At 38.8% G+C, this 20,890-nt stretch overlaps 1 protein-coding gene across 3 annotated transcripts in view; it reads left to right on the top strand.

Moving 5' to 3' along the window:
- The window catches only part of FMN1 (formin 1), a 356,128-nt gene that overhangs the window by 193,237 nt on the left and 142,001 nt on the right, over positions 1 to 20,890 (top strand). For all 3 annotated transcript variants that reach the window (XM_045016469.1, XM_045016468.1, XM_045016470.1), the window contains 2 exons: positions 1,384 to 2,174; positions 8,995 to 9,145. In XM_045016469.1, coding sequence (XP_044872404.1) covers positions 1,384 to 2,174; positions 8,995 to 9,145 — 942 coding nt within the window. The remainder of the gene's footprint in view (positions 1 to 1,383; positions 2,175 to 8,994; positions 9,146 to 20,890) is intronic.

Genomic DNA, 20,890 nt, shown 5'->3' with positions numbered 1-20,890 from the left:
AACCAAAGTTTTGTGATATGAAAGTTTAATTTTTCTTCATTGTTTAGATTTTTAAAAAATGCCTGTCATTTGTACTTATCACAACAAAATCTCTTTAATACCCCTTTGGGTCCAAAGGTTGATTTTACTACCTGTAGGTTAAATTGCCTTTTTAAAAATAATATGGCATTTTAAATCTTTAAATAAAAATTGTACACATGAAGGTGGGGGATTTATGTTTGTAAAGAGCAATTTATAGTGGGGAGTACTTTTAATACTCTAGTATTGCTTTTTAAGAAAGAAGGAATTTCAATTTTCCTGTAAAGAGTTTAGGAAAGGGGAGTTTTTTGAGAGGTTGTATAGTGTTCAAATTGTTCTCTAATTTCTCAGTATGTTAAACATATACTGTATATCTGTGAGAGCTAGCACTAAATACAATGCATGTGACATGAAATCTGAAATCATTTTAACCAGATATTTCTAATTAAACGTAAATAGTATAAATTGAATAATTTTAATTTTTTAATAAAAAAAGTGTTTAATGCGTAAAGGTACAGTACTGGTTTTAAGATAAAACCAGCAAAGAATAAAGCCAACAAACAAGCAAACAATGAACACAAAATTAATATTAGTGAACATAAAAAGAAAACTAGTTGAAATTGATGTTAATGACAATGTATAGTCAATACAAATGGATGAAAGTGAAAAAATTTTAAAAGACCAATTCAAAAGCACCAATTAAAAAAAATTAAATTCAGAAAGGAATCAAAAGTTTTGTATATAGGCAAAGGATATTTTTTAATGCAGCCAGATAACATTCATTTACAGTTAGACTGAATTACTTGGATCCACATATCCTCCTGTGTTCTGGTGGAGGGAAGGTGAAAGGAGGTAATTTACTTCAGCCCTTAAAAGGTTGCAGATTTCTTCCCGCCAGCTCTGCGAGATAGCACATAGGGAAGGCGGAGCATTGGTGCTTTCTTTTCCCCACCCATTTGTTCCCTGGAAGGAGCATCTGGTGTTCAGATGCTGTGCTCCCCTCGAACCTGGTTCCGGATACAAGAGTCTGAAAGCACGGATGCTGCTTAAGGCTGAGAGATGGGGTCTTACGTGTTTGCATTAAGGCAAGTTACAATCTAAACCTTAGTTAGCAAACTGCATATTTGATGTATTCTGAGTAATTATTCATGAAATGTGCTTCACAGAAGTAAAATACTTTACATTTCCTAAATTTAATTAAATCTAGGAATTTTCATAGATGAACAAAAGAATTTTGGAACTCAGAGACCTGCAAAAATTCTCCTCTCTTTTAGTATGCAGTATATCTGCATAAAGTGTGTCACATCCTTATCTAATACCTAATTATACAGTTTTTACATGGTGTTTTTTGTTGTTTTTCCACAGTCTCAGTTTGAACTCCAGATCTTTCATATTCGTGGAGAGCATGCTGCATCGAACACAAAGCTTGAGGAAACCATTGCAAATCTCAAGAATGAACTGGAAAACAAATTAAATAGAAGAAATGAGGAAGTAAAGGACGTCTGTGTATCCACTGAAGATGATAACCCACCAAAGACATACAGAAATGTATATATACAAACTGACAGAGAAACCTTCATAAAGCCTAGTAAAGAGGAAAATATACCAGTGAAGAATAACCAAATGGTACCTAAAAAGCTTAATATTTCTTCTTTAAATCATAGTATTTCTGCCCCAAATGACAATAAGGAACCATGTCACTGTACACAGATTTCAGAAAGTCTCGCATCTTGTGAACAGAAACCAGTGTCAGTATCTCTACTACCACCACCACCACCACCACCACCACCTCCACCTCCACCTCCTCCTCCTCCTCTTCCTGAACTTTCACTACCAGCTTTAGTTCCACCACCACCTCCCTTGTTACCAGATTTGTCATCCACTCCATTGACATCCCAGTTTGGATCTGGGCCACTGCCACTTCCTTCAGGTTGTGGGAATCTTCCGCCGCCGCCGCCACCACCACCACTCCCAGGTTTGGGGCCTCCTGGTCCACCTCCCCTGCCTGGCTCTGGGCCTCCTCCTCCACCGCCACCTCCTGGGTTCTTTTTCAATAGCATTCTGTCTTCAAACCAAGGTCCTCGAAAGCCTGCCATTGAACCTAGCTGTCCCATGAAGCCTTTGTACTGGACTAGGATACAAATCAAAGACAGCAGGTAAAAAGTTATTTTATTTGGATGTATAGGTATAATTTATGTATCGTGAGGAAGCCATGTACAGTATTTAAGGGTTTTGGTTTTTTAAAAAAGACAACAAAGAAGCATTAAAGATAGAGCCAAAACAAAACAAAAAACAGGAATATGAAAGGAAAAAAAGTTTTTTAAAAAAAAATCAGAAGATAGGCCAAGCTTTAAAAAGAACAACAATAGATAATAAGCAGTGGCTTTTAAAATGGAAAAATATAACTAAAATTTGTAGAAGTTTAAAAGTAGTAGGTCATAGGCAAGATTGACAAATATAGCAAATAGGCACAGGGTAAAATAAAAAGTGGAGGATGTGTATCCAATATTGCTTCAAAGAGTTTGTCTATTATTGCTTGCCTGACTTGTCATATTAGATTGCAGGATCTTTGGGGTAGGGAGTGTGTTGTCCTCTATGGTCCCAATCCTGCAGCTAGTTACCTATGTTTCACTTCTGTGAATAGTTCTGTGGGAGTCCAAGGGAGTATGGTTAAGTATATGCATAATTGTTTGAAGGATCGCTGGGCTGCCAACTGGTCTGGGAGTCTGGAAGCCCTGGGGCAGTCCACATAGGGCTGCAACTCCAAGACAATCTGCCTGGTGAGTCTGGCTTCTCAGATTCTGGAAGCCTGGGGTTCCCAGAAGCCTGCCAGGCGGTTGTCAAAAGTTCATCCAAACTTAAATGTTTCCGTGAAAAATTTTACGTTTGATGAATTGGCATTTTCCTCACCAGCTCTTCTTACAGCACCGCTCGGTGAAAAGACAGAGAGACATAGACACTTCTGCTTTTCAGAGTTCATTTTCTGAAGATTTCTCTCAAGTTCTGCTATGTTCTCTGACATTTCTTGTGGTTAATTACAGTAGCAAAGAACTCTAAGTGACTTCTGATTTGGAGCAAAGTATTTCTCGCTCAATCAGAAGTTGCAGGAATTAAGGTGAAATTATATGGCTATGTTATGCAGTAGGTGAAATTAGATGATCACTGTGGTTCCTTCTGGCCTTAAAAATCTATGCATCTATGATTTTGGATCAGGCATGTAGGCATATCAGTGCAGTAGCACAGACAGGATACTCTCTAATCTGTGATGTATACATTAAAATAAAAGGTTTATTTCTGAAGTACATATTAGACAAAATATATTTACTTTTAAAAAATATTTTGGTTTTATTAATTTTAAAATCATATGAATGATCTTTAGTCTTTAAGGTGCCACCAGACTCCTCGTTTTTGTGGATACAGACTAGCATGGCTACCCTTCTGATGAATGATCTGTTACAGTAGAATGAACATCTGATTAGGTTGTTAAAATGTGCTTAAATCTGAAAGTATTTTATTTATTTAAACCTTGTTCAGTTTATTCTGATGAGAGTGTCATTTCATTTTTTTGGTGAGGCCTCTGAGGGAATCAGTAATTCTACAATTTTATTTCCAATATAACACAAATATAATTTGGGATCATCAGTGTGAAATATCAGGTAGAAAAATGAAGTGTTTAATAAAAAGTCAGTTCACTTTACAGTGAAAAGGATTTCTAACATAAAGGGAACAAAATATTTTGGAATGGGGAGTTTCATATTTTTTTTGACTACATTCCCAAAATTAAACGTACGTATTCGGTATCATGTAGAGTGTGTGAACGGTGCTGAGAAATAGATGTTAGTACCTTTGTGATTATCTAGTCTGACCTTCTCCATGCACAGGCCATAGAACCTCATCCAGTGATTTCTGCATCAGGCCCATAACTTCTGTTTGAGCTACACTATATCTTTTATCAGAGGGGTAGCCGTGTTAGTCTGGTTCTGTAGAAGCAGCAAAGAATCCTGTGGCACCTTATAGACTAACAGACGTTTTGCAGCATGAGCTTTCGTGGGTGAATACCCACTTCTTTGGATTCACTTGCATCCGAAGAAGTGGGTATTCACCCACGAAAGCTCATGCTGCAAAACGTCTGTTAGTCTATAAGGTGCCACAGGATTCTTTGCTGCTTCTACAGAACCAGACTAACACGGCTACCCCTCTGATAAAAGATATAGTGTAGCTCAAACAGAAGTTATGGGCCTGATGCACTTGCATCCGAAGAAGTGGGTATTCACCCACGAAAGCTCATGCTGCAAAACGTCTGTTAGTCTATAAGGTGCCACAGGATTCTTTGCTGCTACTATATCTTTTATAAAGCTATCCAGTCTTGATATCCAATTACAAAAGTACTGGCAAGAAGGTAAATGAATCACAAAGGGATAGAAAATAATCATTTGCATTCTTTTAGCTTATTCTTCCCCTTATGGATATATATTAAATTCTGTTACATATTGCACCTAATCAGAGTAATAATTTGATGACAGCAGCCATGTGCATATGCAGTTTTTTTCCCCTCACTGCAATTCCATCTCATTTCATGACTGTTAATAATACCATTGCCTGTTAGTGACACCTGCTGGAAGAAATAGACTCAGAATTTCAAGTTTATCAATAGAAGTTAAGAATAGTCTGAGGATAATTTTATCCCACTTCCTTCCTTAAATATTGCAGTTTCAGAACTAAAGCAATTCAGTACTGAAGTGCTCAATTTGTTGCGCTGTGTATTTGATTTCCCAAACTTTGGATAAAGCCAGGAGAGTTGTACTCACACATCCCTATTTTTAAACACTAATGAGGGTGAGTTCTGCATGCACCAAGTCATTCTTGGAGGATGCATGAAAGCAAAACTACCTTCCCTCTTTAAAACTTACTGTGTATTAAGGGGTTCAGAATGCTAGTAGACCCCCATTCCAGTTCCTTAAACTAGTAGTAATAGTGAATAGAAAGCACATAGCCATTTTCATTTCATCTGAAGTGAACTGAATCTCACTGATAAGATAAATAACACAAAACTTTTTCCTTGAGGTTCAGAAGTTTGGCCAACTATTTTTATTACTTTTCATTTGCATAGTGCATTTCCTTGTTCTAAGCAGATGAGCCAGAATAACACAAGGCTGCTGTTGCAATATTTCTATCCATATAAGGATATGTCTACACAGCATCTGGGAACATGCTTCCCAGCACAGGTAGGCAGACACATGCTAGCTCTGCTTGACCTAATGTGCTAAAAATAGCAGTGTAGCTGGGGGTATCATAGGCAGTGACTTGGGCTAACTGCCCAAGTACGTAGCCAGGAGGACCAGGAAGGTTTGTACTCAGGTGTCTAGCCTGAGCTACTGCCTAAGAACATAAGAACGGCCGTACCGGGTCACACCAAAGGTCCATCTAGCCCAGTATCTGTCTACCGACAGTGGCCAATGCCAGGTGCCCCAGAGGGAGTGAAACTACCAGGCAATGATCAAGTGATCTCTCTCCTGCCATCCATCTCCATCCTCTGACGAACAGAGGCTAGGAACACCATTCTTACCCATCCTAGCTAATAGCCATTTATGGACTTAGCCACCATGAATTTATCCAGTTCCCTTTTAAACATTGTTATAGTCCTAGCCTTCACAACCTCCTAAGGTAAGGAGTTCCACACGTTGACTGAAGAGCTTCGCTGCGCTGCGTGAAGAAGAACTTCCTTTTATTTGTTTTAAACCTGCTGCCTATTAATTTCATTTGGTGACCCCTAGTTCTTGTATTATGGGAATAAGTAAATAACTTTTCCTTATCCACTTTCTCAACATCACTCATGATTTTATATACCTCTATCATATCCCCCTTTAGTCTTCTCTTTTCCAAGCTGAAGAGTCCTAGCCTCTTTAATCTTTCCTCGTATGGGACCCTCTCCAAACCCCTAATCATTTTAGTTGCCCTTTTCTGAACCTTTTCTAGTGCTAGAATATCTTTTTTGAGGTGAGGAGACCACATCTGTACACAGTATTCGAGATGTGGGCGTACCATGGATTTATATAAGGGCAATAATATATTCTCAGTCTTATTTTCTATCCCCTTTTTAATGATTCCTAACATCCTGTTTGCTTTTTTGACCGCCTCTGCACATCTGCAGAGAACTATCCACGATGACTCCAAGATCTTTTTCCTGACTCGTTGTAGCTAAATTAGCCCCCATCATATTGTATGTATAGTTGGGGTTATTTTTTCCAATGTGCATTACTTTACATTTATCCACATTAAATTTCATTTGCCATTTTGTTGCCCAATCACTTAGTTTTGTGAGATCTTTTTGAAGTTCTTCACAATCTGCTTTGGTCTTAACTATCTTGAGTAATTTAGTATCATCTGCAAACTTTGCCACCTCACTGTTTACCCCTTTCTCCAGATCATTTATGAATAAATTGAATAGGATTGGTCCTAGGACTGACCCTTGGGGAACACCACTAGTTACCCCTCTCCATTCTAAGAATTTACCATTAATTCCTACCCTTTGTTCCCTGTCCTTTAACCAGTTCTCAATCCATGAAAGGACCTTCCCTTTTATCCCATGACAGCTTAATTTACGTAAGAGCCTTTGGTGAGGGACCTTGTCAAAGGCTTTCTGGAAATCTAAGTACACTATGACCACTGGATCCCCCTTGTCCACATGTTTGTTGACCCCTTCAAAGAACTCTAATAGATTAGTAAGTCACAATTTCCCTTTACAGAAACCATGTTGACTATTGCTCAACAGTTTGATTTTCTATGTGTCTGACAATTTTATTCTTAACTATTGTTTCGACTAATTTGCCCGGTACCGACGTTAGACTTACCGGTCTGTAATTGCCGGGATCACCCCTAGAGCCCTTTTTAAATATTGGCGTTACATTAGCTAACTTCCAGTCATTGGGTACCGAAGCCGATTTAAAGGACAGGTTACAAACCTTAGTTAATAGTTCCGCAACTTCACATTTGAGTTCTTTCAGAACTCTTGGGTGAATGCCATCTGGTCCCGGTGACTTGTTAATGTTGAGTTTATCAATTAATTCCAAAACCTCCTCTAGTGACACTTCAATCTGTGACCAGTTCCTCAGATTTGTCACCTACAAAAGCCAGCTCAGGTTTGGGAATCTCCCTAACATCCTCAGCCGTGAAGACTGAAGCAAAGAATCCATTTAGTTTCTCCACAATGACTTTATCGTCTTTAAGCGCTCCTTTTGTATTTCGATTCTCAAGGGGCCCCACTGGTTATTTAGCAGGCTTCCTGCTTCTGATGTACTTAAAAAACATTTTATTACCACCTTTGGAGTTTTTGGCTAGCCGTTCTTCAAACTCCTCTTTGGCTTTTCTTATTACACTCTTGCACTTAAGTTGGCAGTGTTTGTGCTCCTTTCTATTTGCCTCATTAGGATTTGACTTCCACTTTTTAAAGGAAGTCTTTTTATCTCTCACTGTTTCTTTTACATGGTTGTTAAGCCATGGTGGCTCTTTTTTAGTTCTTTTACTGTGTTTCTTAATTTGGGGTATACATTGAAGTTGGGCCTCTATTATGGTGTCTTTAAAAAGGGCCCATGCAACTTGCAGGGATTTCACTTTAGTCCCTGTTCCTTTTAACTTTTTTGTTTAACTAACCCCCTCATTTTTGTATAGTTCCCCCTTTTGAAATTAAATGCCACAGTGTTGGGCTGTTGAGGTGTTCTTCCCACCACAGGGATGTTGAATGCTATTGTATTATGGTCACTATTTCCAAGCGGTCCTGCTATAGTTACCTCTTGGACCAGCTCCTGCGCTCCACTCAGGATTAAATCTAGAGTTGCCTCTCCCCTTGTGGGTTCCCGTACCAGCTGCTCCATGAAGCAGTCATTTAAAGTATCGAGAAATTTTATCTCTGCATTTCGTCCTGAAGTGAAATGTTCCCAGTCAATATGGGGATAATTGAAATCCCCCACTATTATTGGGTTCTTAATTTTAATAGCCTCTCTAATTTCCCTTAGCATTTCATCATCACTATTACTGTCCTGGTCAGGTGGTCGATAATAGATCCCTAATATTATATTTTTACTAGAGCATGAAATTTCTATCCATAGAGATTCTATGGAACATGTGGATTCACTTAAGATTTTTACTTCATTTGAATCTACACTTTCTTTCACATATAGTGCCACTCCTCCCCCTGCACGACCTGTTCTGTCCTTCCGATATATTTTGTACCCCGAAATGATTGTGTCCCATTGATTGCTCTCAGTCCACCAGGTTTCTGTGATGCCTATTATATCAATATCCTCCTTTATCACAAGGCACTCTAGTTCACCCATCTTATTATTTAGACTTCTAGCATTTGTGTACAAGCACTTTAAAAACTTGTCCCTGTTTATTAGTCTGCCTTTTTCTGATGTGCCAGATTCTTTTTTATGTGACTGTTTATCATCTGATCCGGCCCTTACATTATCCTCTTCCGTCCTCTGCTCCTGACTATAACCTGGAGATTCTCTATCATCATATATCATGCCTATGCTACCCCTAGCTACACTGCTATGTGTACCATGGAAGCTTAAATAGAGTTAGCACACATCTGTCTACCCAAGCTGTCAAGCACCCTCCCAGCTGCAGTGTAGGCGTACTCTAACTGAAATGAGCATTCTCTTGAAAGCCTGTTTTCACAAGGTATTATCCTGATCTTTGATTGGTGACCCAACATTCTAGTGCAGTACAAATAATAAATAGTAATTTTTGATAACCAATAGGCTTGAATAATTTAGATAAGTACTTAAGTGTTGTAGTACTTTTTAGTGCTTCCTGCTGCAATTTCTTTTGACACTACCCAGTCTAGTAAACAAAAGAGGAAAAGTTATTTGTCTGCTAGCTCTACTCATTTGCGGTCCTGGTTTTAAAATCTAATGAGGAAAATATATTTTTGTAAATATTTGTGAAATTTTAATTTTATTTATTTGTTTTTAGCAAAACATCTATACCAACTTTATGGGACTCATTAGAAGAACCTGACATAGTTGATCCTAGTGAATTCGAATATTTATTTTCCAAAGATGCAGTTCAGGAAAAAAGAAAACGCTTATCAGAGTCTTATGAAAAGAAAACAAAGGCCAAAAAGGTATCCATTTTATTTCATAATTACGTTCTCTTTATTGAGTGTGTTCATGTCTGTTTTAAAAAAACAGTGATTTACATTGTTTGATAGAAACTGCCAACAAAACTTGAATATATGAAAACAAGAATTATTATGTTAGTGTATAATAGATGGATTTTCTGTTTTGTTTATAAGTGAATTGTCAAACCACTGTGCACCATCTACACATTGCTGTTTTTACAAAGTACCACTGGCATTTCTTCGTCCTAACATCTTTGTGCATATTTAAAATAAAAGTTCAAAAAGAAAGTATTGAAAGAAGATGTAACTTTGGTGAAAATGTGAGGCATAAAAGAATGAGTGTGCTTCACATCACAGAAATGTTTAAGAGTCCATACCAACGGTAATTAAGACCCTTTTTGTTTTTACAGAAAAATTCTCAGGTTTTAGAAATGTTATTATTTGGTTCTTACTGATTTTCTCGCAAATCTTGGACCACCTAGATACATAGAAATATTGATAGTTACAAAAAATCCAACACGTTACATTAGATATTAATTAGATGTTAATCATAATTTAGTCTAAGTGTAAATGTGAGGCTGTTTATTAAAATAAGGCAGTGTAGTGGAAGACACACACACACACACACACACTCTCTCACTCCTGTGTGTGCATATGTGTACATACTGTTAATGTACAGTTCATTAAATAAACCACAGCATTAAACTGCTTTTATTTTTAATACTCTTACTTTTCTCTATTTGTTGCTTTTTTCTGTCCTTCCATATCCCAATATTAACCCCAATATTTACCTAGAAAACTATAAAGTTAATTTTTTCACTGATTTTTCACCTATTTAAAATTTTTTACAACAAACACTGACATGTTCCCAGGAAATTTTAAACAAAATAAAAACTGAAAATGAATGGCCTTGAGCATTGTGCATGTGTAGGTGTACACTTCAAATATATTTACAATTTAAAGCAAAATATTTTAAATTATTTCCTCTATTTATTTGCTATGCAGGGCTTGATGTTCTCTTTGAAAAAAGTTAATAATGCTACTTCATTTTGCTCTTTGTTTCATCCCCCTCTTCCATTCTTTTCTCTTTGCTTGGTCTCATGTGCATGCTCCTCTGCCATTTTGGTCGCATTATCAGGACCAGTTTTAGGGGCAAGCAAGGAAGTGGTACCATTGTGGGACTTGGCCATTTTTTGTTTGGGTTTTTTCCCTCTCCACTGATTGCCTGCCTGTGAGGGTTGTTTCTTTCTTTATTCTGGGTTTTTTTTGTTTTGGTTTTGTTTTGCACCAACACACCAAAAACATTTTCCAGCCTGGCAGGCAAAATGCCTAGGGCTGGCCCCACCCATCATCCTCCACACTTCTTGCCTGGTCCCTCTGAACATTCCTCTTATACTAGCTACTTTGGCTCCTCTCCTGATGGTAGTTCTTGCTGTTGGCTGACGGCTCCAATCCTACTGATTGCTGCAGTTCCTGTTTCCTCTCCTACTGTTACATAGCAGTAGCCATTAGTGAGGGCACCTAGGATGGCTCTGCCTCATTTTCGGTTACTTTGGTTGTCCAGCCTTTTCTCTGCAAGTAGAAGCCAGCAATAAGTGATCTGCTATTTCCCTATGGGGAACCAGCAACCTCTCTGCAGACAACCAGAGGTCTATGGGCCACAATTAGCGAACGGTGTGTGTAGAGTCAAGCCTTCTTGATTCCGGGCCATAAGGATGTAGGTTTAACTCTCACATTAGGAGCCAGGCTCTATACAGTCTATTTCGCTCTTGATTCAAGTATACATAGACATACAAATTATAAGTAATTGTATTTAAAGCAAAATAGCTGCATAGGTATTTGCTTTTTCATCCTTAGCTAGCTCAATCCAAATTGAGGTTTATGTTTAATCTTGGAAGATTTAATGTCATTGCAAGCATAAGGTCTGCAGCCATGTGAGCTGTTCAAGGGATCTTATAAAAGAATGATAAAAAATCCATGCCCCTTGTATTTATCCTAAAAGGCCCAGTACAGTTAAAGTGACAGTGCCACTAGACACTTTCAGATATATGCACAGTTGCCATATTATCTTATTTGTTACCCACACTTTAAAAAATGGACACAGAAATATGATCTTAAAGTAAAATTAGGAGCCTGACAAAGAAGAAAGAGTGTTAGTCCATGAAGTGATTGACATTGTTTTGTTACTGCAGAAGTCTCATAACAATACATTATTATATATTATATGACATAAGCTCAGTTGAGTTTCCCTGATTTGAGCCACAAGAGGGCACCTTGGATATAATCCTTGCCTTTATCATACATAATAAGAAAAACAAAGAAGTTTGACAACCTCCAGATATTTAAAACATTTTTTATCAGAAATTATTTGTCTTAACACACTAATTAATCTAGTTATAAAGAGCACTTAACATTTATAACTCCAAATAATCTGTTAATAGAGAGGAAGATTGGTTTTATGATCTATATAAATGCATTTTAAGGATATTAAACTATTTGGGTTTTTACATGTTTACTATTATTATTTAACCTGGACAAACCTGTTCATATAAGAAATTCTTCCTATCCTATTTTACTTTATAAATCTTTAGAATATGAATGGTGTTCAATACTCAGTTTCAGAAGTAAATCCAATTAGTACAATAGGGCAAATTCCTGATACCTGCTTTCTAAATCTGCTTTTGCATAGTCAGAGATTGAAAGGGGAGATTTATTCTACATTTCACTGAATTTGATCCATAAGAAAACATTTTACTATCCGGTTGGAAAATATAGACTTTAAAAGTCTCTTGAACATAGTGCTATGAACACAGGCTTTTATGAAGAAATTAGATAATTTTTTTACATTTATTTGTATTTCCTACTCCAACTCATACATGTAACATCCCTAAATTTCAAGTATGCTGGACCAAAATACGGAGAGCATTAGTCTTCTGTTCTGAAGAGCAAATACATATTCCTGTTCACTTCCTCACCGACCCCTTTTGGTAAAACAAAAACTGAATCCTAATTTGTTATGGCTAATACAGTAGTTCTTTGCTGTATTTTTTTCTTTACTCTTTGTTCAGAACCTAATTTCTAGTAGGATTACATACATACAGTATAGGTGGCAAATAATATGGTGCCCACCTTTTGTGGGAAACCTTATCTATTTTTTCACACACTATATGGTCCCTTGTTTATCTGGATGTATGAATGATTCTTCATTTGCATTTCAATGTAGTTCAACTTCAACTTTTATTTTTAAAAATATAGAATAGGGTTTACTGAGATTATTGAAACAAATAGAGTGTAAAAATATGGATGACATGAAAAACTAGGGTGAAAATACAAAAAAAACCCTCACTTGAGGAAGCAGATAAGAGATGAACTTTGGAAGTCACCCACCAGAATAAAAAAGTAAAAACTAGGGCTATCAAGCAATTAAAAAATGTAAAAGCAATTAATCGTGCTATTAAAAAAATTAATCTTGATTAATCATGTGATTAATTGCACTGTTAATAATAGAATCCCATTTATTTAAATATTTTTGTATGTTTACTACATTTTCAAATGTATCTCTTTCAATATTAACACAGAATACAAAGTGCACAGTGCTCACTTTATATTTATTTTTATTACAAGTATTTGCACTGTAAAAAAAAACAATAAAAAAAAAATAGTATTTTTCAATTCACCTAATACAAGTACTGTAGTGCAATCTTTGTCGTAAAAGTGCAACTTATAAATGCAGATTTGTTTTTGTTACATAACTGCGCTCAAAAACAAAACAATGTAAAACTTTAGAGGCTGCAAGTCCACCCAGTCCTATTTCTTGTTCAGCCAATCGCTCAGACAAACAAGTTTATTTACATTTACAGGAGATAATGCTGCCCGGTTCTTGTTCACAATGTCACCTGAAAGAGAGAACAGGTGTTTTCATGGCACTTTGTAACCGGCGTCACAAGATAGTTACATGCCAGATTCATATGTCCCTTCATGCTTCAAACACCATTCCATAGGACATGTGTCCTTGCTGATGACGAGTTCTGCTCAATAACTATCCAAAGCAGTGTGGATCGACACATGTTCATTTTCATCATCCGAGTCAGATGACACCAGCAAAAGGTTAATTTCCTTTTTTTGGTGGTTTGGGTTCTGTAGTTTCTGCATCAGAGTGTTGCTCTTTTAAGATTTCTGAAAACATACTCCACACCTCGTCCATCTCAGATTTTGGAAGGCACTCCAGATTCTTAAACCTTGAGTCGAGTGATGTAGCCATCTTTAGAAATCTCACATTGGTACCTTCTTTTGCGTTTTGTCAAATTAGCAGTGAAAGTGTTCTTAAAATGAACATGTTCTGAGTCATCATCCGAGACTACTATAAAATAAAATATATGGCAGAATGCAGGTAAAACAGAGCAGGAGACATACAATTCTCCCCCAGGGAGTTCAGCCACAAGTTTAATTAACACTATTTTTTTAATGAGCGTCATCAGCATGGAAGCATGTCCTCTGGAATGGTAGCAGAAGCATGAAGGGGCATACGAATGTTTAGCATATCGGGCATGTAAATATCTTGCAAGGCTGGCTACAAAATTCCCATGTGAATGCCTGTTCTCACTTTCTGGTGACATTGTAAATAAGAAGTGGGCAGCATTATCTCCCATAAATGTAAACAAACTTGTTTGTCTTAGCGAATGGCTGAACGAGAAGTAGGATTGAGTGGACTTGTAGGCACTAAAGTTTTGCATTGGTTTGTTTTTGAGTGCAGTTATGTAACAAAAAAAATCTACATTTGTAAATTGCACTTTCACAACAAAGAGACTGTACTACAGTACTTGTAAGAGGTGAATTTAAAAATAGTTTCTTTCGTTTATCATTTTTACAGTGCAAATATTTGTAATAAAAATAATATAAAGTGAGCAGTGTACACTTTGTATTCTGTGTTGTAATTGAAATCAATATATTTGAAAATGTAGAAAAACATCCTAAAATATTTAATAAATTTCAATTGGTATTCTATTGTTTAACAGTGCGATTAAAACTGCGATTAATCGTGATTTTTTTAAATCGTGATTAATTTTTTTAAGTTAATCGTGTAAGTTAACTGTGATTAATTGATAGCCCTAGTAAAAATACATATTTTGATTCCCAGATCCCATATCTGGGGCTCTACTGAATTCATGGCCATGAAAAACACATCATAGATATTGAAATCTGGTCTTTTGTGTGCTTTTACCCTATACGATACAGATTTCATAGGGGAGACCAGCGTTTCTCAAATTGGGGGGTCCTGGCCCAAAAAGGGAGTTGCAGGGGGGTCACAAGGTTATCTTAGTGGGGACACGGTATTGCCTAGCCTTCCTTCTGCACCGACCTCAGAACTGGGCAGCTGGAGAGCGGTGGCTGCTGGCCAGGAACCCAGCTCTGAAGGCAGCACCTCACCAGTAGCTGTGCAGAAATAAGGGTGGCAATACCATATCATTAGTCTTTCTTATGCGCTGCTGCTGACATCGGTTCTGCCTTCAGAGCTGGGCTTCCAGCCAGCAGCCACCACTCTCCAGCTGCTCAGATCAGAAGGCAGTGCTGCCGTCAGCAGCAGCGCAGAAGTAAGGATAGCAGTACTGCAACCGCCCCTACAATAACTCTCCCACAACTTCTTTTTGAGTCAGGACCCCTACAATTACAACACCATGAAATTTCAAATTTAGATAGCTGAAATCCTGAAATTTACAAATTTTAAAATCCCATGACCATGAAATTGACAAAATGGATGGTGGACTTGGTAGCGCCCTACCCATATCCAGCCATTTATGCTGCTAGAATGTTATATGCAAGGCTGGTGCAACCACTAGGTGAACTAGGTGGTCGCCTAGGTCACCAAGTGGTTGGGGGCGCCAAAAAGCGGTGCCCTGGCTGGGCAGGGAGGAGCCGCCTTTCGGAGGCACTGGAGAGCCAGAGCGTCCTGCTTGCGGCGGCGAGCCCCAGCCATGGAGGAGCCAGCACAGCGCAGGAGGGCAGCAGCCCTGCAAAGGCGGCGGTGCTGCTAACAGGAAGCAGCTGCGCCCCCCGCCCCTCCTGCTCAGGCTGCAGCCCGGCATCCCCCACCCCGGGGGCTCCTGCAGGCTGCAGCAGATGCATGGGGGCATTGGCCCCCATGCACCCCCCAGCTCCACCCTCACTGTACTTGGGTTCTGCGGCTCCCTGGCATGTGAGCTGCCGCCACTGCTGCCCCTCCTGCTGCCTCAGCACTCTGTGGGGGAGGGGCTGTGCGCCCAGCAGCATGTTTTGCCTCCACATGGAGCCAGCGTCTGACCACCATGGGCATGGTAAAGGGAGTCCCGGGGGGCAGTCAGGGAGCAGGAGGAGAGTTGGACGAGTCGGGAGTTCTGGGGGGGGCTTGTCAGGGCAGAGGTGTGGAGAGGGATCAGAGCAGTCAGGGGACAAGGAGCGGGGGGGCGGTTGGATGTGTCAGGGATTCTGGGGGGTTGTCTGGGGCGGGGAGTGGTTGGATGGGGCGTGGGGACAGTTAGGGGTGGGATCCCAGAAGGGGGCAGTCAGGGGACAAGGAGAAGGGGGGGTTGAGAGTTCTGGGGGGGCAGAAAATGACTTGCATTTGCGAACTGGCATATCCATAACGGTAAACTATTTTTAAAAATATAGGAAATTAGTAACAAGTTCATAGGCAAACATCATACACATGTAGAACCCGAGAACTAAGTGCAATGGGCCTGCAATGGCCACGACTCACTTTGTCCTATAAGACTGGAAGAATGCGGATTATTTATAAATGTTGTAAAAAAAAAAAAGAGTATTCCGGCAAAACGTGAACAGTTTTACAGCCTTAAAGGGGAGCCAACTTATGATCACATTATATCCTAATTCGCGTTATCGTGGGGCGTGTTATTGCAAGGTTTGACTGTATTGCCAGTCCTATTCGTGTTGTCCAAATAGTGCTGCACACAGTGCAGAAGAGACCATTATGATCATCTAGTCTGATTTCTTGCATAACATAGGCCATATAATTTTACACAGTAATTCCTGCATTGAGCCCAGTAACTTGTGGTGGAATTACAGTGTATCTTTTGGGAAAAAAATTCCTTGTATATGTACATGCAATTTTCAAAACACTTTATCAGTAATACTAAACTTTTAAAATACAAAAAAAAAAGAATTTAGAAGTTAACTGAAATCCTAGAACTAAAGCTTTTCTTATGTAAGGTTCCATGAGTCTCTGATAAATGGCTAGTTACCAGGCCACAGTACCACTTGAAAATCTTACAGACAGTTTGATCCCCTTGTATATTCTTGTGTTTTTCATTGTCTCTCTGAAATCCCAAATGTCTGCTGGCTAGCTCCAATGGATCAATTATGGTGGGCTCCTTGCAATCCAACAGGGAGTTATTTTACTTAACAACAGTGTGGTGTGTTACTTGATGGTAATGGAAGGCTTATTGTGGATTTATGTAGAACTGTTAGTTCTTCTTTTTTCATTCCCCTTCCCACCCTCCCAAGACCTCAGGCCCCTTTATAAAATAACCCACCAGTCATATGTATCTAGTCAAACATTCACCTCCTGTTTGTCTCAGTGAATGCTTTACTAGTCTGGGCTTGAGAATCCCACAGTATCAGAGAGTACAGCACCTAATATTTTGATTAAAAAATAAACTTTTATACAGACTTCACTGCAGAAGCTGATGAGTTCATCTCAAAAATGTTTTCATCTTTTTAATTGATTCCTTGAGTTACTTCCGTAATTCCTTTTTCAAGTGCTAATGAACAGTAAAATCATCTAGAACAAGATGCATTGTTGCTAGGGCTGTGGATTACAGGGTGGTGTATGTTTTGTGTTTGGAGTATTTAGAAGACTATTTTAGATGCATAATTACACCTCTACCTTGATATAACGCGACCCGATATAACACAAATTCAGATATAACACGGTAAAGCAGTGCTCCGGGGGGGGCGGGGCTGTGCACTCTGGTGGATCAAAGCAAGTTCGATATAACGCAGTTTCACCTACAACGCGGTAAGATTTTTTGGCTCCCGAGGACAGCATTATATCGAGGTAGACGTGTAACATGTAATTTAAGTAAAAATTTAAAATGTTCAGAATTGTATAATTGATTGGAGACCTCTGTGAAGAGAAAGAAGACCCAGAATAAGAAAAGGAGAGAATTTGTAGGTTTTTCAGTGATGCTAGTTAATTGAATCAGGTAAAGTAGATATGGATAGTTATTGATAAATTTACAGATTAAATTGACCTTGATTTTTTTGCAAAAACAATAGCAAACCAGTAGAATTGGTTTAAAAAAAACTCTTGAAACATTTTTCAATTTAAAATACCATTTTGACTGAAACTGAAAACAAAAAAAGTCAGTCTAAAGTTACTTTTTTAAAATTTAAAATATTGATTTTTTAAAAAAATTTTGAACATTTATTTTCAAAAGCGAAAGCCATTCATTTAGCTCCCTTCCATGTATGTTTTATGAAACAGTCTTTAATTATATGATCACATGTTATTCTTCCCACCTTGTTCTGGGAATGAATCAGAGTTGTGTAGAGAAGAGAGCAGTTGTCTGTAGGACCTCTGTCTCTTTTGTTGCAAAAGTTGGAAGATGTATAATGAATGAGATGAGAGAGAGGAGACAGTCTCATTGTTAAGACAGTTGAATGTCACCCTAAAGAACTGGATTCTATCTCTTCCTCTGCCACAGAGTTCCCGTGTAATGCTGGGCAAGTCAGTTAAACAAAACTTCTTTGAGTGCTGGTCTCTGTGATTATTCACTATGGGTGCATATGTGCCCTCCATGCGCCTGGGACTGGAAATTATTCTATAGCAATGTCCATTGTTCCATGCCTCCTCATGCTTCCATCTGATGGCATAAAACATGTCATGGACTGACCACCCCACCCCACCCCCAGTTCTTTTTCCAAAACATCCGCTTCTTCCCTTCCTCTGGCACTGCCAGATACTCCGTGCCTGGAATGGATGCAGCCAGAGAATGTACAAAGAAGACATTGATGGTACCAGGAGCTCACAGTGTCCTGAATCTGTGCCTAGATAGACTGCCACCAATGCCTGAGCCTCATAAGGACAGAAGGGATCATTCTCCCCCTGCTCTGATAGTACTGCCTCTACACAGACCTTCCACCTCTAAAAAAGGACAGACAGTCCTGACAAAGCCCGGGAGACTGGACAGTTCACCTAAGGCTGGTCCTCCTTATGCTGTCCTGGGGGACTTGGCTGTCTATGTGGACCTGGAATCCCTGATTTTGCAGAGCTGATACTGTTGTGGGAGGTCCCACTCTGTCGACCCAACAGTTGCTGGTATGGGAACCTAGCTGGGAACTGGCGGCTCAACTTCAGTCTCTTTCCCACTCACCTGCTCCTACCTTCTGTCTGATGTAATCAGATCCCACAGTACCCCAGTTCCACGGATAGAACATGAGGAGGTCTGTTCATCAGATTCCTAAGGAGACTGTCCAGAATTCCACCCTCAAGGTCCTAGACATACTCCAGGCTTTGGGTCAATCTAAAGTGGTACTCCTGATTAATGCGGTTACCATGGAACCTGCCAGATTGGTCTAGTGAACACCTGTGCTCTGACCCCAAAGAGGGCTGAGAAACATTTATTTGTTCCCCTCCAAGGAAGCATCATTTTTATGTTTCCACCTTAACCCTATTTTCCTCGTAGTGCGGGTGGGTACAGAACAAAGTCACCCCACCAAACAGAGATGCTAAGTGACTTAGACCCCTTTGGAAGGAAGCTGGTGTTCTTTTAGCTAGCTTAGCACTGCAGATAGCAAACTACTATCCTTTAATGTCCAGGTGTAACTTTTTCAATTACAGAAAGCTATCAGAATTTGTGAACAAGCTCTGTCATGAATGCAGATCTCAGTTCTGGGACATCCAGGATGAAGAAAAGCCAGTTGCATGAACTTCCCTCCAGGCATCTCTTGATGCCGCTGACACAACAGCACTCTTCATGGCTGCCTTGATAGTCATAAATAAATAAATGGAGATATACCTATCTCATAGAACTGGAAGGGACCTTGAAAGGTCATGAAGTCCAGTCCCCTGCCTTCACTAGTAGGACCAAGTACTGTCCCTGACATTTTCTTTTTGCCCCAGATCCCTAAATGGCCCCCTCAAGGACTGAGCTCACAACCCTGGGTTTAGCAGGCCAATGCTCAAACCACTGAGCTATCCCTCGCTACATGCTCCATATGGTACTCCATCGACTTCACTTCTCTTCCATCTGCCAACCCCCCTACCCTGCCCCTCTTCAGGGACTGCTCTCATGAGAACCTGCTATGACAGGAAATAGACTGTCTTCTACTCTTGATTACTATACAATCGATTCCCATGCATCACAGAGGGAAAGTGTTTTATTCCAGATATTTCCTGGTTCCAAAAGAAAAGAACAATATATATTGAATAATTGTCCATTATGTGAGCACTGTCCATTCTGTGCACAGAATGAGTCAGGGTTCCTGTGGAAAAATTAGTATGTGCTCATGTAATTAAAGACTATCATATTGCATATGCCCAAGGAGGCACTTCCTAACTTTTGAGTGCTTGACTTTCCAACCTTAATAAGGTACTTTTAACATTATTTTTGTGTAATTAGATACAAAACAGTATGTAATGTCTATATAGAATACACCTTAAAATGCATTGTTTATAATTTCAGCAAGGCAGTTCTGATTTGTTAAATTTACTGGTAATGTATGGGTTGAAAGGAAGAAAAGTGCTTGAAGCCAAACTCTTCATCTGAAAGACTCTGAACTTTGGTGCATTGGGAGGTAGGATTTTATATCCTAATCCAGATCCAAAGTCCTCAGCTTTGTCACACTGTAAATACCTGGACAAAAATCAAGAAGTTGGGAAGTTTGGGATAAGTATTTGGATCTAAACATTTTCTCCCAGCTCATACCAAGTTTGAAGATATGTTAAGTATTTTAGAAGTGTTTGTATAATTCAAAAGGATGTGGTGTTTTTGATAAGCATGTCTTGTGGGTCAAAGATAAGGTTGTTTGGGGGGAGATAAAGTGAATGTATTACTGTAAGGGTTCTACAGTCTTAAGGTAAAATACTCAAAATCATCTAGGTCCCACTTTCAAAAGTGACTTAGGGACTTATGAGCCTAAGTGTTATTGAAAATTGGTGGGATTTAACCTCGGAAATGGTTAAATCAGTTTTGAAAATGGAATTTAGGTATTTTTGAAAATTTTACCATTTATCCAACCGTTGCCTTCTCTGATTGTTTCTATATTTTGTAAGGCTTAACGTTTATTATAACTTTCTTTGCATGTAGCTTTTGTAGCAACTCTCTATTACCCATCTCTATTAATATTATGTTGACACAGTTATTTGTCTGGAAATTTTATTATTTTTAAAAGAAATATTATGTTACACTGAAAGTATAAGAAGACTTCAGCCATAATGTTTGGTGTGTAGACAAGTTTTTGCACTATGAACAGATTCCACACATGAACTTTTAAGTGCATAAGTGTTTATGAACTGAAAAGAATTGAGTATATAAAAGTTAATGTCTATAATACTGAAAAGACTTCAACTGTAATTTAAAAAAAACACCAATTTTGACTGAATTTTAATGGTATTTGAACACCTGTCTTCTTTAGGTTCCTTTGGAAATCCTAGACTTCATAGATATATGCCAGGCTTACAACTCCTCAGGGATATCTGCCACACCTGCAGTCTCCCAACATGTTCTTATAGGACTAGCAAGCCTTGCATAG

The sequence above is a fragment of the Mauremys mutica genome, chromosome 4, assembly GCF_020497125.1.
Source record: "Mauremys mutica isolate MM-2020 ecotype Southern chromosome 4, ASM2049712v1, whole genome shotgun sequence".
NCBI classification, from domain to species: domain Eukaryota; kingdom Metazoa; phylum Chordata; order Testudines; family Geoemydidae; genus Mauremys; species Mauremys mutica.
Note: the sequence above shows the minus strand (reverse complement) of the source record. Positions and strands in the feature narration are given on the sequence as shown.